Source organism: Cynocephalus volans, chromosome 10 (assembly GCF_027409185.1).
Source record: "Cynocephalus volans isolate mCynVol1 chromosome 10, mCynVol1.pri, whole genome shotgun sequence".
In the NCBI taxonomy this organism is placed as follows: domain Eukaryota; kingdom Metazoa; phylum Chordata; class Mammalia; order Dermoptera; family Cynocephalidae; genus Cynocephalus; species Cynocephalus volans.
Window position 1 is genome coordinate 126,901,598 of NC_084469.1, and position 14,900 is coordinate 126,916,497.

Consider the following 14,900-nt stretch of genomic DNA (forward strand, 5'->3'; position numbering starts at 1 on the left):
AAGCCTCTGATTGGGCATGTGAGTCTGAGGCAGGATTGAAAAACCCATTACAGCCCAGTTCTCCAGAGAGGAAGCTAGCTACAAATTCCTTTTTCAAAGGCCTCTCTCTCTCCACTGTTCCCTGAAAGTCTTCCGGTGTCATCAAGAGTGCTGACACCTCTGCAATTTGGAAAAGCACATCAAGTTAACTGTCAATCACCCAGGAACATTCCACTGTCTTCCTGGTGGGGGTTCTCTCCCACCACATTCAGTCTCCACTTCAATCCCCTAACTGAAACTTGATGGGATGAAAAACTGAAAATCTTCCTCTTTTGGTCAATGAGGTTGAGAATTGATTTCTGTCTTTCAGTAACAGTGGTTCTCAACAGGGGAGATTTTTGGTCCCCAGGGACATTTGGCAATTTTTGGAGACTTTTTTTTTTTTAAAAGATGGCCAGTAAGGGGATCTTAATCCTTGACTTGGTGTTGTCAGCACCACACTCTCCCAAGTGAGCTAACTGTCCATCCCTATATAGGGATCTGAACCCATCTCCTTGGTGTTATCAGCCCCACACTCTCCTGAGTGAGCCACGGGCCGGCCCTTGGAGACATTTTGATTGTCCCAACTGGGACAGGTGCTGGGGCAGGTGCTCTTGGCATCCAGTGGGTAGAGGCCAGGGATGCTGCTAAAATAAACACCCTACAGTGCACAGGACAGCCCCTGTCACAAAGAATTATCCGGCACCAAATGCTAAGAGGGCTGAGGTTGAGAAACCCTGCTCTAGAAGAGCTCAGAGAAGCAAGAGGGTGGTGACGGCGTCCCACTGCCACAGGGACATCCTTTTGGAGGTCCAGACCATCAGAAGCCCCTTTGTCCCATTGCGGTCCTGCTACTCTGGCCAGGCAGGCCTGTCCCTTCCCACAACTCAATCCTTTGGCCCAATCCCCGGCTGCCCTCAACTCTACTCAGCCCTTGAGCTGCCTCTGTTTCCCTCCCCCGTGCAGGCAAGATTCTTGATCAAGCAGTCTGTCCTGCCCCTCTGTTTCCCTGTCTCCTACTCTTTTGTCTCCCCCTGCAGCTGAGCAGGCTCCTGCAATGGCTCCCAGCAGACCCCTTCAGGCCTCATCTCCCCTCACTCCCTCCTGCCATCACCCTTTTCCTGCCACTTCTTTCTGCCTGGCTGGACCTTCTTCTCAGCTTCCTTTTCTGGCTTCTCCTTCTTTCCCCAACCATTACATCCAGAGATCATTAGGGCTTGGCCTCAGACCACTTTCCTTCTCACTGTCCCCTCTTACTCCCTAAGAATGAAAGCTCCACAAGGAGGGGCCGGCCTGTGGCTCACTCGGGAGAGTGTGGTACTGATAACACCAAGGCCACGGGTTCAGATTCCATATAGGGATGGCTGGTTATCTCACTTGGGAGAGCGTGGTGCTGACAACACCAAGTCAAGGGTTAAGATCCCCTTACCGGTCATCTTTGAAAAAAAGAAAGAAAGCTCCACAAGGGCAGAAACATCTAGAACAGTACCTTGCAAAGAGTTGGTGTTGAGTAAATATCTGTTGAACGAATGAATGAATGAATGAAATGAGTGACTATGCCATCAATTTCTAGATGTGTTTCTTGGGCTTGGGTGTTCCTTTTGTGAGCCAGGTGCAGCAAATGGCTTCTTCAACACCCTTCTTTTGATGTCCTCAAAGCAATTCCAACTCCAACATGTGACCTTCTCACTCCCTGCTACTGTTCCAGGGCTACCACCTCAGGGACTGGCACCACTGTCCACCCAGATGCTCAAACCACACACCTGGCTGTCATTCCCAGCTCCTTTCTCCTCACTCCCCCACAGTCACCCCCCCATCAATCAACCCCACTGCCGGTCAACTCCTGAAGCCTGTAGCTTCTTCCCAGCTCCCTAACAAGCTGCCACAGTCTCTCACAACTGGTCTCCCACACATCCGTCTTGGCCCCTCCAACCCATTCTCCCCCAGCAACACAGTACTTTTAATCTTTAAAATCAGAAATCTGTTCACGTCATTCCCCCGCTCAAGCCCGTTCAGTGGCTTCCCACTGACCTCTGGTGAGGTCCCCAGTCCTTGGAACAGCTGCAAGGCTGAGCCCCTCTGCCCCTTGCCTTCTGGTTTACAGCACAATGAGCTCTCCGTGCTCTCTCCTGCCTTGAAGCTTTGTACAGGCTGGGCCCTCTGCTGGGACTCTTGCCACCCCCAGCCCCTGGGACCACATTAGTCTAGTCTGCTCCCCAAGCACCCTAGACAACTTTAGTAACCTCATCACCCTAGAGGTTCTGACTTTACTGGTCAGAGGGAGGCCCAGGCATCTTGTTTTTTAAGCCCCTCCAGTGATCTAACATTCAGGGCTGAGAATCACTGTTGTACAGCATCCAGGGCCATTTGGACTATTCTAGAAATCTCTTCCCCCTGGCTTTGCTGGTGAGCTTGGAGGAATTTGTGTCCCTGATCTGGCTTTCATTGTTGCCTGAAGGCGACAATAGGCCACTCTTCTGATGACCCTGCTCCTTGGAGCTGAGTTGGAGTCAAAGGGCCAGACCCAGCCATGCTGCTGGCAATGATAGTTCTAGAGGTTTCAAGCCACTGGGCTGGTGCCCTGGATTGTCCAGGGCGAGGCTCACACAACTCAAGCACCTGGCTCCACCAACCCTGGCCAAATCCTGTGCTGGTGGCTGGTCCCCAGAGCACAGGCCAGTGTCATGTTCTACAATGGCATTTAATAAGAAAATATTTCACCTTAAGGGAGAAGAGTATCTCGACAGGCAAAAAATTAATTCAGTTGTTTTTGTAAACTGTCAACACTGACCCGCCTCTTGTCAGTAGCACCAGCAGCCCGGGAAGAAGGGATAAGCTCCTTCGTTTGAGAACAGACACAAAGGTCAGGTAAAGAAGGAGAGAGGAGGCTGAGGCTCACCTGATGATGAAAGGGCCTCTGACCTCCAGGAGCCTCCGTTCGCTGCTGAACCTCTTGAGAAGATTGATCATGAATTTGTAGAAGTAGGAATTCATGACGGGAGTGGAAGGAGAACACTCTAAGCCTCTGGTACCTGCAGGGAAAGGGACAGAGCCAGGATTTATTCTGATTGTGTGTCCACATGGTGATGAGACCCATACAGAATATGAATAGTTGTGAATGTCAAAAAGGTGTGTGGGGTTCTGTGTGCAAAAAGGTGATGGGAAATCGCCAATCAAGGGTCACGGACTGATGGAGTAAAAGCAGTATGTACGAGCAAACGCGTGTGACTTTGCTTCTGCAAAGAATCATTTATGGGCCGGCCCATGGCTCACTCGGGTGAGTGTGGTGCTGATAACACCAAGGCCACAGGTTCGGATCCCATATAGGGATGGCTGGTTAGCTCACTGGGTGAGCGTGGTGCTGATAACACCAAGTCAAGGGTTAAGATCCCCTTACCGGTCATCTTAAAAAAAAAAAATCCATTTACCTGTCCGCTCCTCCATCCAACATCAAGCCACTGAGTGAACTTCTCTCATGTGTAAGACCCTGCTAGGTGCTATAATTTTTTTTAAAAACAAATTTTTACTCATTATCCCAATAAACTAAATACACTTGGGGTTTACTTCGGCCAGTCAAAGACAAACAAGGGCTGGCCAGTTAGCTTAGTTTTTTTTTTTTTTTTTTTTTTTTTTTAAAAAGATGACCGGTAAGGGGATCTTAACCCTTGACTTGGTGTTGGCAGCACCACACTCAGCCAGTGAGCGAACCGGCCATCCGTATATGGGATCCGAACCCGGGGCCTTGGTGTTATCAGCACCGCACTCTCCCGAGTGAGCCACGGGCCGGCCCATTAGCTTAGTTTTTTGGAGTGCAGTGTTGATGACACCAAGGTCAAGGGTTTGGATCCCCATACTGGCCAGCCCCCCCCTCCCGAAAAAGGACAACAACAAGTGAGAGAGAATAAAGGGGTAAGATAGGCACATGATCTTTTAATGGTCAACAAAACCGACAAACCCAACAAAAGCTAAACTCCTTCTCCAATGTTACTTGAGGAAAAATGAATTATTAAAGATAACGAACACTGACAAAGCACTACAAAGTGTTTTCATCTTCACCTATGGTTTTGAAATCAAACGTTCTTTCTTCCTCATCTTCAGGAAGAAATGCTCTTTTAGGGTAGTGCTCTGAAAACTTTCAGAGTCTTGAGCTGGCTTTATAACCAGAAGCAAAAGCAACATCTCTCTATGTGTCCCAGTTGAAAAAACACTGAGGGCCAGACACCCCCATCCCTTCCAGTCCATCCCCACACATGTGCCCCTCTGTAAAGCTTCCAGGGCCGAGGGGACAGGGAAGGACCAAGGGGATGCTCGGATGGTCCTGACATAGTGTATTTACACACCCTTGGAACCCTGCCCTCCCCCTTTCCTTTCTAACACATGCTGACCTCAACAGCACTGCTGGAAAGAGGTGACAGGGACAGTAGGAATCCTCACTCAGTCTGCCCAAGACATTAACAGGACGTCTTTGTTAAAATAACAGCTTTATTGAGATATAATCCATACACCATAAAGTTTGCCCTTTTAAAGTGTACAATTCAGTGGTTTTCAGAATATTCATTAAGCCGTGCATCAATCACCACTAATTCCAGAACATTTTTATCACCCCCAAAAGAAATCCCATACCCATCAGCAGTTGTCCCCCATTTCCCCCTCTTCCAGCCCCTGGAAACCACTAATTGACTTTCTGTTTCTGTGGATTTGCTTATTCTGGATATTTCATATAAATGGAATCATACAGTATGTGGCTTCTTTCACTTAGCATATTTTCAAGGTTCATCTATCTTAGCATATTTTCAAAGTTCATCTATGTTGTAGTATATATCAGTTCTTTATTCACTTTTACGGCTGAATAATTTCCACTGTATAGATGTTTATCTACGCATCATAGGATGAACATTTGGTTGTTTTCACTTTTTGGCTATTATGCATAATGCTGCTATGAACTCTCGTGTATGAGTTTTTGTGTGCACATATGATTTCATTTCTCTTGGGTTATACCTAGGAATGGAATTGCTGGGTCATACGGCAACTCTAGGTTTAACTTCTGAGGAACTGGCAGACCATTTTCCACAGTGGCTGCACCATTTCACGTTCCCACCAGCAGTGGATGAGGTTCCATTTTCTCCACATCCTAACACTTTTTATTCACCTGTCTTTTTGATCACAGCCAGCCTAGTGGATGGAAAGTGATAACTCATGGTGGTTTTGACTTATCTGCACTTTCCTAATGACTAATAATGTTGGTGTGCTTGTTGGCCATTTATTTTTCTCTGGAGAAACGTTTATTCAAATCTTTTGCCCATTTTTAAGCCAGGCTATTTGTCTTTTTATTGTTGATTTGTAAGAGTTCTTCATATATTGGATACAAGTCTCTTATCAGATACGTAATTTACAAATATTTTCTCCCATTCTGTGGGCTGCCTTTTCACTTTCTTGATGACATCCTTTGAAGCACAAAATTTTAATTCTGATTAAGTCTAGTCTATCTATTCTTTCTTTGGTTGCTTGTGCTTTTGGTGTCACAGCTAAGAAATTATTACCTAATCCAAGGTCATAAAGATTTACTAACATGTTTTAGGTCTCTGATCCATTTTGAGTTAATTTTTGTACATGTTGTGAGGAAGGGTTCCAAACTCTTTTGCATGTGGATGAGTATCTAGTTGACCCAGTGTAACATGACATTTTCTTTTTCTTTTTTTTTTTTTTTCTTAGAAGATGACCAGTAAGGGGATCTTAACCCTTGACTTGGTGTTGTCAGCACCACACTCTCCCAAGTGAGCGAACCGGCCATCCCTATATAGGGATCTGAACCCATGGCCTTGGTGTTATCAGCACCACACTCTCCCACGTGAGCCACAGGCTGGCCCATAACATGACATCTTAATAGCCATTTAAGAGCTACCATTGATTGAGTACTTACTATATGCTATGCAAGTCAAAATCCTTCACACATAGTATCTAATTTATTCCTCAAAATAATTCTTAAAAATATACACTATTGTCATTCCCACTGCATACGTAGAGAAGCTGTGAATTAGGCTGAGGATTATCAAAGCCACAGAGCTGGTGAGCAGTGGAGTCTTTGACCCCAGCAACTCTGCCATCCTGCCCATCTCTTGGACACTGGTGTTTGGGCAGGTTTGGGGTTCTCAGGTTAGGAGGTTGTGCCTTGCTAGGCAGGAGAGCAGAAGATGGCATAAAGACCAAAGTCAATGTCCTGCTGAGCCAAAACTGAGGACAGAGAGAAAATGACACCATCAAAAGCAGTGGAAAAAGCACCAGGCCGCAGCTCTCCAGAAACTCTGAGAGGCCACTTGGGGAAGCAGAGTGACCAACAGAGGAAGTTGGGGCCATCATTTTCCAGGCCAGCCATTCTCTGGTCCAGGAGCCCTTTGGGAATGATGACTTTCTCCCTGAACCAAGGAGGGATCAGCCAGGCACCAGCACAAGACAGGCAGGATGTGGGGTCTCTGGAAACCAAGCCTGGCTGTGGGACGGCACAGTTCCTAGAAGCATTGGCTCAAAGCATAAAACAAGAATGTGTGGAACCATCCAATCACAAGCAAGTCTCAGAGGAGCCTCTAGGGGCTGACTTCATTAGATGCCAGGGCCAGGAAGAAGCAGTAAAACTCTCCTCCCAGGAGTTCTGTCTTTTTGGCCGAATTCAGACTTCCTCTCATGGTCCTGGGGAACTGGCTGGGAACTAGCAAAGGCATTTTTCTGTTTTGTTTTTCACAGCTGTGAATTACGCTATGAGGGTTCCTCACCAGGAGCCACACCTCCAGACTGTACCGTCCTCTATCCTGAGTACCTTCTAGACAGCTCTCATGAGCTGTGAGAAGGGTGAGCCCTGAGTGGGAAGCCCAGCTCAAGGGCAGGCCTCGTATAACTTCTTGTTTGGATTGCGTTACTCTGGGTCCTTGCCCAGAACAGCCTGGCTTGGGAGGTCCTGAGTGACTCTGGAATGGCAAATGGTCTCTGCTTCCTGGCCCAGAGGGGCTGTTTGCAGAATCAAGTGTCACATTCTTACAGATTGAGTTACTCCAGGCCCAGCTTGGGCCGATCTCTGAAGACGTGGCTGCCCCGCCTCATGAGGTCCCCAGGCCCAGCAGATGACTTTGGCAGCCCTGTGGTGGCCTGGCTGGAGGACACAGGCTGCATGCCCACCTCCCCCAAAGGCTTTTCCCAAGGGCTCGCTCCTGAAGGCTCCTTGTGTCCCTGCCCTCTTCTTGCTTCTCTATGTGCACCCCCGGCCCACCCCACTTCCAGGCCTAGGGCCACTTAGGCTCCAAAGTATTGCAGTGGACCAAGGGATCAATGTAGGGAGTAACCACAAAGAAATCCTCTCCAACTGGGGCCAGAGTCTCCACTCCTAGGGGGCTGGGTGTCTTGGGCAGTCACTGGGGAGAGGTGTGGGGCTGTTTTGGCTTCATGGAGGCATCAAGCATGGTGTTTAAGCCTCAGTTTCCTCACCTGTCAAATGGGGGCAATAAAAGCCCCTATTAAATGAGACAAAAAATCTAATGTACTGGGACTGACTGCTCTTGTTAGCAAATGTCCCATATGCCAGAGCATGGCACGGCAGACCGTTCTCATTCTGAGTCTTGGACTAGATGACTGGGGGCTGGGAGATAGTTTGGAAATGTCCGAGTGGGGAGACTTCAGATCTGGGACAAATTCAGTGTTCTGTCAAGACGCTGAGAGGAAGAGAGGGGATCACCTGTGACCTTCCCAACCCACATCCAGGGAGATCTGCTTACCACTTGGCAGATAGATAAAGACAGCAGAAGAGAAGGCTTGAGGCTGCTCCAAACTCATCTCTGATCTCCTTAGCCATGGCCCCCACTCTGGGCCAAAAATAGACTCCTGATGTCCAGGCTGCATAGTGGCCACTGGGACGGTGGCCCTTAGCAGAAGGCAGGAGGTGGGCAGAAGCTCATCTGCGAGAAGCCATGTCGAGAGACTCATGTTCTCGCAGTGCAGCCCTGGCTTGCACTGACTGAAGACTACGAACAGCCAGAAGCCGGCGCCTTCCTGAGACTTTGCTGACAGGAGGCCAGGGCATGCCATGGTGGGAGCTCTGGATGAGCTGCCCAAGGCCGTGCCTGCTTGGGACTACAGCTTTCAGGGGTGAGACCTCCTGCCCTCTAGAATCCCACCTGCCAGGAACACCAGGCCCTTGAGAGGAGGAGCCTCCCCAGGACAAGGCTGAGGGCCTTGGGAAGTGCTGGGTAGAGACCACAGGTCTCGGCAATACTTCCCGGGGTGGGAGCTGGTCAGGGATCCTGCTTGGGTGGGCTGGACAAGGATGGAGAGCTGTCTCAGTGCTCTCTGTGCACAGGGTGAGGCCTATTAGATGTCTTCCAACCTCAGTTTCCCCCTTTGCCCACCAGCCACTCTGCTGACATAAGCAGCCCTCAGGCCTAGCTGTCTTGAGATGGATCTGAGAAAAGATGTTCTCAGGCAGGGCTGCAGGCACAGGGTGAGGAGATGGGAGGACTGAGAACAAACCTGCCCCAGGAGTGTTACTACAGGAGTGACAGGCCTCTCAGCTCCCCACTGCACTGATTTCCGCCTCCCTGCAGCCTGCTTCTCCCCAGGGAGAGATCATAGCGTCTCCGTTGGTCACTTCTGCCCACCTCTGGCTCCAGCACAGTTGCACGCTTGATGAGCTTGACAAGCGGCTGGGAATCGCCTGTTTCTTAGCAGCTCTGATAAAAGACGGGCCCTGGGTTGGGTGCTGCACCTTCACAAGGAAGGGGCAGAGCTGGGACAGAGACTCTGAGGTCCCGATTCCAGGCCTGCCCTCCAACATTATGCCCTGAGGATGTGCTAAGAGGCTTTGCTCAGGCGGCACTATGAGCAGCAGAGTCTTCCAGGCCCACTCGGGATGGTGGGCGCGCTGCTTTGGCTGGGGCGGGCAGGGGGAGACAGGGCTGGAACAACCTGGCTACGCATCTCAGGAGAGACTGGAGGTATGAAAGAGAGCCCCATTCCTCAGAAGAAGGTTGTTCTGCCTTGCATCTCTGGTTTGGGTGAGCAGTCTGCCGGCTATGGCAGGAAGTGCATGTGACTGTGGCTGGCCGGGGGCAGACAGATGCTGCAGGAGCACTCTGTACACACCATCAGGCTGGCGGGGTGGGCAGCCGGGGAGCCAGCTCTGCAGACGCTACTAAGTGGAACCTGATGTGGTGACATGAGAATCTGCATAGCGTCTCACAAACAACCTTCCCTGGGATGTTTTGGATTGAGTTTTGTGGCTATGACGTGAAGGAACCTCATATGTCAGGATAAAAATAGCTCTGGCCTCAATACACAACGTGAATTACAGTTCAACAGAACCAGATGAAAAAACATTAGCTGCGCTGCTTGGGCTCTGCGAGGTCCCTGCTCCACTCCCTGCCTTCCCCGTCACGCTCTCTGCCGGGGACAGGGCCCACGTGCCTGGACAGCCCCGATTGAGTAGGCATCAGGATCTGTGGCTTGAGAACACAGAGGAAGGACCAGAGGCTGCTCAGACCACCCGCAGTCCAACGGGCAAGATCAGATCAAGGCAGCGACACCTTCTCCAAGGCCAGCTCCTCACTGTGAGCCACTGCAGGGACAGAGTGTGATGCTGTGTCTGGCACAGGAAGTGCTCCACGGAAAAGGCAGAGTGATTAAGAGGCTGGTACAGAGCCAGGAGGGATCGGGCAGGGAAGGACAGCTTCCCCACGGGATCAAGTAGCTGGGAGGCCAAACAGGGTCTTGGTGGTATGGAGTCTGCAGAACTGAAGGGGGCGCAAACCCACAGCTGTGTGGATGCTGTAGTAATGGCACCCTGGGGACCCGATCCAAGAGGCAATCACTTTTCTACCTGTGGGCCAGCCCAGCTGAGACCAGAGAGGACAGGAGGGCCTCGGCCATGCCCCACATCCAGGAGGCTGTCCAGCTGCTCAGTTCAGAGACAGAGATAAGCTAATGGGCCACAACAGGGCCCTGGAGGGACTTCTAGCTGACACGGCAATGGAGAGGGGCGGCATGAGTTTCTGCCACCAGCAGAGAGCTGCTGCTGCTGCTGTTGCGGGAGTGAGGGCTGGGGCTGAGGGCAGCGCTGGGGACAGAGCAAGTAGGACAGGAGTTATGGCTGCCTCAGACCAGTCAGTAGGGCCGCCGGGGGCTGGCTTTCCACCTGGTGACACACGGAGGTAGGGCACAAGAGGACACCTTCCTGGGCAGAACTGCTAGTGGAGCCCCACACCCGCTGCTGGTGACAAGGTGATCATCCTGATGCCCCGCCTTCCATCACTTCAGCCAACTCTGGAAAATGGGTACTGACCCTTACTGGGTGCCTGAGGCTGGGGTTCAGAGCCGAGTAGAACACAGCTCCCATGGTCTGAGAAGGTGCGTCTCAAACTGAGAAGAGCACACGAGTCGTCTGGCAATCCCAGTGAGCTGCGACTGAGTCTGGGAGAGCCTGAATGTCTGCATTTCTCACCAGCTGTGGGCAATGCTGCAGAGCCACAAACTGCAAGTTGAGCAGTGGGGGGAACAGCTGTGAACCCTACCAGCCACCCAGGCACAGTGTGTGATGAGGAACAGGGAAGCAGGAGAGACTGGTCTGGCTGGCTATCTGGGAAAGCCTTGCCAAGGAGGGGCCATCGAGCAGGGGCCATCAAGCAGGCCTGAGGCATGCAGGGGAACTTGCAAAAACCAGGACAGAAGCAAAGGCAACCCCTCACAAGCACGGAGCATTTATCTAAGCCCCTTCCTTCCATGCAGGAGCTCACAGAGCCCCCAAGTGCCCCATCACTCAGTGTACAGAGGAGGGGGAGGTGACACTGAGGCAGTTCACTTGCCCAAAGTCATGGGCTAGGAGGGCAGAGCCTGGTGTGTGGGAAGAAGGGCCTCCAAGGCTCAAAGGGCAACAGGAAAAGCTTTCTGGGGGCTGGGAAGTGGTCTGGTGTGGCCAGAGGAGGTGGAGGGGCAGGGGAAGGACAAGAGATGAGGCACTGCCATGGCCTAAGGCCAGAACAGGGGCACTGAAGTCACCCTGAAGAGGACACCAAGAAGTGCCAGGCTGTGGCCATGGCCTAGCACCCAGAAGAGCAGAAGCTTCCAGGGCTGGGCCAGGGTGGGACCCTGTGCACTCCCACCCTCTGAGTGGAGTCTCAGGCTAGTTCTCAGGCCCAGGCTCCTGGGCCAGCACCAACCCTGTCACCATCCCCAGTAGAGGTGGGCATGACAACAGCACCACCTCTCAGAGCTGCAGGGAGGAGTCCAGGGGCTGATCCATAGGAGCCCGTCTGTGCAAGGCTCAGAACTGCGCCATCCTACCACGAGCTTGGCCAGCGCTGCAGCCGCCATCACCAATGTTATTGTTGTTTCTGGGGAAAATGTCCCAGAGGTAGCTTTCTGGGTTTTTTCTAGAACTTGTTTCTGTCTGCTGATATTTGGCGACAGTGGCCTAGGCTACGGGAACAAAACCGAATCAAAACATTGCATTTTTGCCTGTTTTTAGAGATAGGGGTTAACACACCTTGGCCAAGTGAACCCTGCAGGGTACACTGATGTGAGCAGTTTTTGCCCCACTAAGAATGGGCCTCATGGCAGGCAGGGAAAGTCAGGGAAGACTGGGTTTTAGGGGCAAACATCAATCTCGACCCTAGACTGCCACATTGCTGCTGTGCTTGGCCAAGGATCCTGCAGGCTGGACTGTTCTCCCCAGGCCTGGTCGCTCCCTCTCTGGCAGCAAAGGATGTCCATGCCGTGGGAGGGCAGGCACATCTCTAACAAGGGACTGATCCCAGAGGCCTCCTTGGTTCTACTGAGTCTTCTATGCAGGCTCAGGGTCAGAGTGGGCCTGCAGGCCTGTTTGCCATCCCCTCTTCTCCTGAGCCTGGCAGCGCCTCTGTAGACTCCCCAAGTGGAGTCAGGGCAGAGAAGGTACAAAATTTGGAGCTTAATCACAGGGGATCCAAAGGGTGGGAGAAGGGAAAACATAGTGTCCCTCTGCCAAAGCCACTAGCCCGAGCAACTCCCCCTGCACCCCATGGCCCTGAGGTGGCTGTCTTCCCCTGCCTGGGGCTCTGCACCTGCTGGAAAGGAGGGAGGCGGGCGGGAGTCCTGAGACCCAGGACTCTGCCCACGCAGCTCTGCCCTCGAGGGAGGGATGTTTACGCTACACCAGGTGGGAGGAAAATGCCGTGTGGGCGACTCTGCTTCTTGGGGCCCTGGGGACCACTGCTGTGGTGCATTTAGGCCAATGCAGCAGCTATCCAGGCATGTGATGGGCCTTGCTTCCCCACCGCTGCGAGCGATCTGCACCATTTGAGTTTAAAGACCCAATACGCAGGCAGAGCCATTTGGTTCCCTGCAGATGCCACTGACTTCATCTTTGCAAGGCACCCTGTCTCCTTTGCTTTCCAGAAAGTCCCCTCACAGGGGGTGGGGTGATCTACCCTAAAGAGACACAGTACTGCAGCCTGCAAGTTCCCAGAGCTGTGCCCCAGAGAGCCAGAGGAAAGCAGAATCCAAACAGGAAGAGGGTCTGGCCTTGTAGCCTTGTTCATATGCACGGCCAGATGGAAACAGACAGAAGGACCCCCTTGCATGCCTGAAGAGCAATCTTAGAAAGAGCAGTTCGCGCAGGAAAGAGTGTACACTTCCTGCATGCTTTCTGACCTGAGCACCACCCTGCACATCCTCAGCGTCCGGCAGGTGCCCTCCTGTGGCAGCTGAGGTGGTAGGGGACAGGGCACACTCTGGCTTCTTGTGCTCTTCTATTACTGGTTTGAGCTTTACCTTTTAAAATCATGGACCTGTTTGTAAAACTGGATGCCAGCTGTGGGCAAGCACATGTGAACATATGTGGATCTGCCTGGAGGGTCTCACATGTGGGTCTTGAAGCCCACATGTGGGTCTCAGATCAAGAGCTCGTGGTCCACAGAGTTGGGGATTCTTGAAGCAAGAAGCATTATTGGCCACGGGTACTTTCTTGGTATTCTTTCCAGGATGGAATTTCTTCCCATCTGGCGTACTTTGTTGTTTATCTATGAATTCAGAGTGAGTCCCTGGCTGACAGGAGCCAGTCTGACAGCCTTGGTGAGCTGGGCAAGCGTCTCTACGGCCTCAGTCTGGTTTGCAGCCCACTGTCTTTGTGGGGCCAGGAGCTGGGGTTCAGAGTGCTCTGTCATGCAAGTCCCCCTGTGGGGCAGGGGAACTTACCCTTGTTCCCAAGCAGCTACAAGGGCTCGATGTTGCAGGGCCCTTCAGGGACCCCCTGGGCCAGACCCTGTGGCGTCAGGGCACACATTGCACCCTCTCCAGTCCTACTGCCCACAGCAGGAACCCATGTCACAGTCATCAACTTCTTGGTGCCCAGGAGGAAGAGAAAAAAACACCTTACAGATGAAGGGGTGAATCACAGAGGGTCCTGGGAGATCCAGGTGTCCTGCCCTGGCCCCAAGGCTGTGCAGCCCTCTCACAGCTCTCTGCTTCTACACTGAGACGCAGAGAAGAAGTGCAGCACTCTCCCCCTGCTGGACACCTTCTTGTGGCTGCTGCCCCTCTCCTGGTCCGTTCTCATTGCCCCTCCCTTCCATTCCTCTCCCTGTCTCTTCACGCTCCCACTCCCCATCTCTGGCATTCCCGCCATCTGTCCTGGGGACTTAACGTTGGCCCCTACGTGCTGACTTGAGGACACAGGATGGAGAATGAACTCCTGTGATGAGGGACAGAGGGTGGGAGCCCCGGCAAGGGTCCCGGGGTCAGTATGTGTGAGCCACTTCCCTGACCAACTGTGGCGACTGACTGCCCAGAGGAAACCAGGCTCATCGGAAGGAAATGACTGCATCCTGGGCAAGCGAGAGAGGAAACTGGGCTGCCTGCACTGCAGCCCTCAACCCCTTCCCTGTGCAGTCAGAAACAGCGGCAGCCACAGCATGCACAGGAGGTGGCCTGAAGCCAGGGCTCTTAGGCACCACCCCACTGTAGGGGCTCAGGGAACCCTTGGCTTTCCGTGTTGTTGGGAGATGTCCGTAATACAAGGGCCTGCAGCGACTCCACCTGGCACATCCTAGGGTGCAGTCAGGCCCACAGGGCTCTGGCGACAACCTGAACTTCTCAGGCACCAGGTCTGGTCTCTGGGCCACACAGGGCTGACATGGCTTGGCGACAACCTGAACTTCTCAGGCACCAGGTCTGGTCTCTGGGCCACACAGGGCTGACATGGCTCCCACTGGGGCGCAGCAGGTGTTCTCAGAGCCTGGGACCAGCATGGTCGGGCTGCAGCAGGGAAACTGCTGCTGAAAGGCCCCACACCTATGTGACACTTGGCTTCTGCATCAAGGATGCATTGATTAGAACCTGGTGCTTGAATGTCAAGAGGGGCCCAAAGGACACAGAGACACCCAAGACTCGCTGGGTACCCTCCTACCAACTCATGTCCCTGGACATTATCTAGGACTGCATGGCTGGAGGGAAGGGGTGTCTGCTTGGGAGGTACATGGGGCCAGGGAGAAGAGCCGGCCTGCTTTCTGGAAGGAACCCAAGGGGCGAGTACTAAGAACAAACGCCATGGCCACTTTCACCTGCTAGGACTGCCTGGAAACAGAATGTGTGCATGACCCCTCTCCTGCCTGGGCTGCCTGACATATTGAGAGCTATTTTTAGCTTCTCAGTGAGGAAGGAAACAGCTGCCTAGTCGTCTTCCACGTGAAGACGCAAGACCAAAGCCCCTGGATTTGACTGGGGAGACACTTCCCAGGTAGAGAGACGATCAGTTGCCTCAGATGGTTTTGCATTTAGCCAATGCCTCAAAAGCATCAAAGGTGCAGGAAGATGAGGAAAGAGAGTGTGAGGGTCTCTTTGGGGGGTTGCTGGAGTGCAAGCTGGGAGGCGAA

The 14,900-nt window shown here is 52.4% G+C and overlaps 1 protein-coding gene across 4 annotated transcripts in view; it reads right to left on the reverse strand.

Moving 5' to 3' along the window:
• The window catches only part of VAC14 (VAC14 component of PIKFYVE complex), a 109,489-nt gene that overhangs the window by 37,443 nt on the left and 57,146 nt on the right, over positions 1–14,900 (reverse strand). For all 4 annotated transcript variants that reach the window (XM_063110970.1, XM_063110969.1, XM_063110968.1 and 1 more), the window contains exon 14: positions 2,918–3,050. In XM_063110970.1, the coding sequence (XP_062967040.1) occupies positions 2,918–3,050 (133 nt within the window). The remainder of the gene's footprint in view (positions 1–2,917; positions 3,051–14,900) is intronic.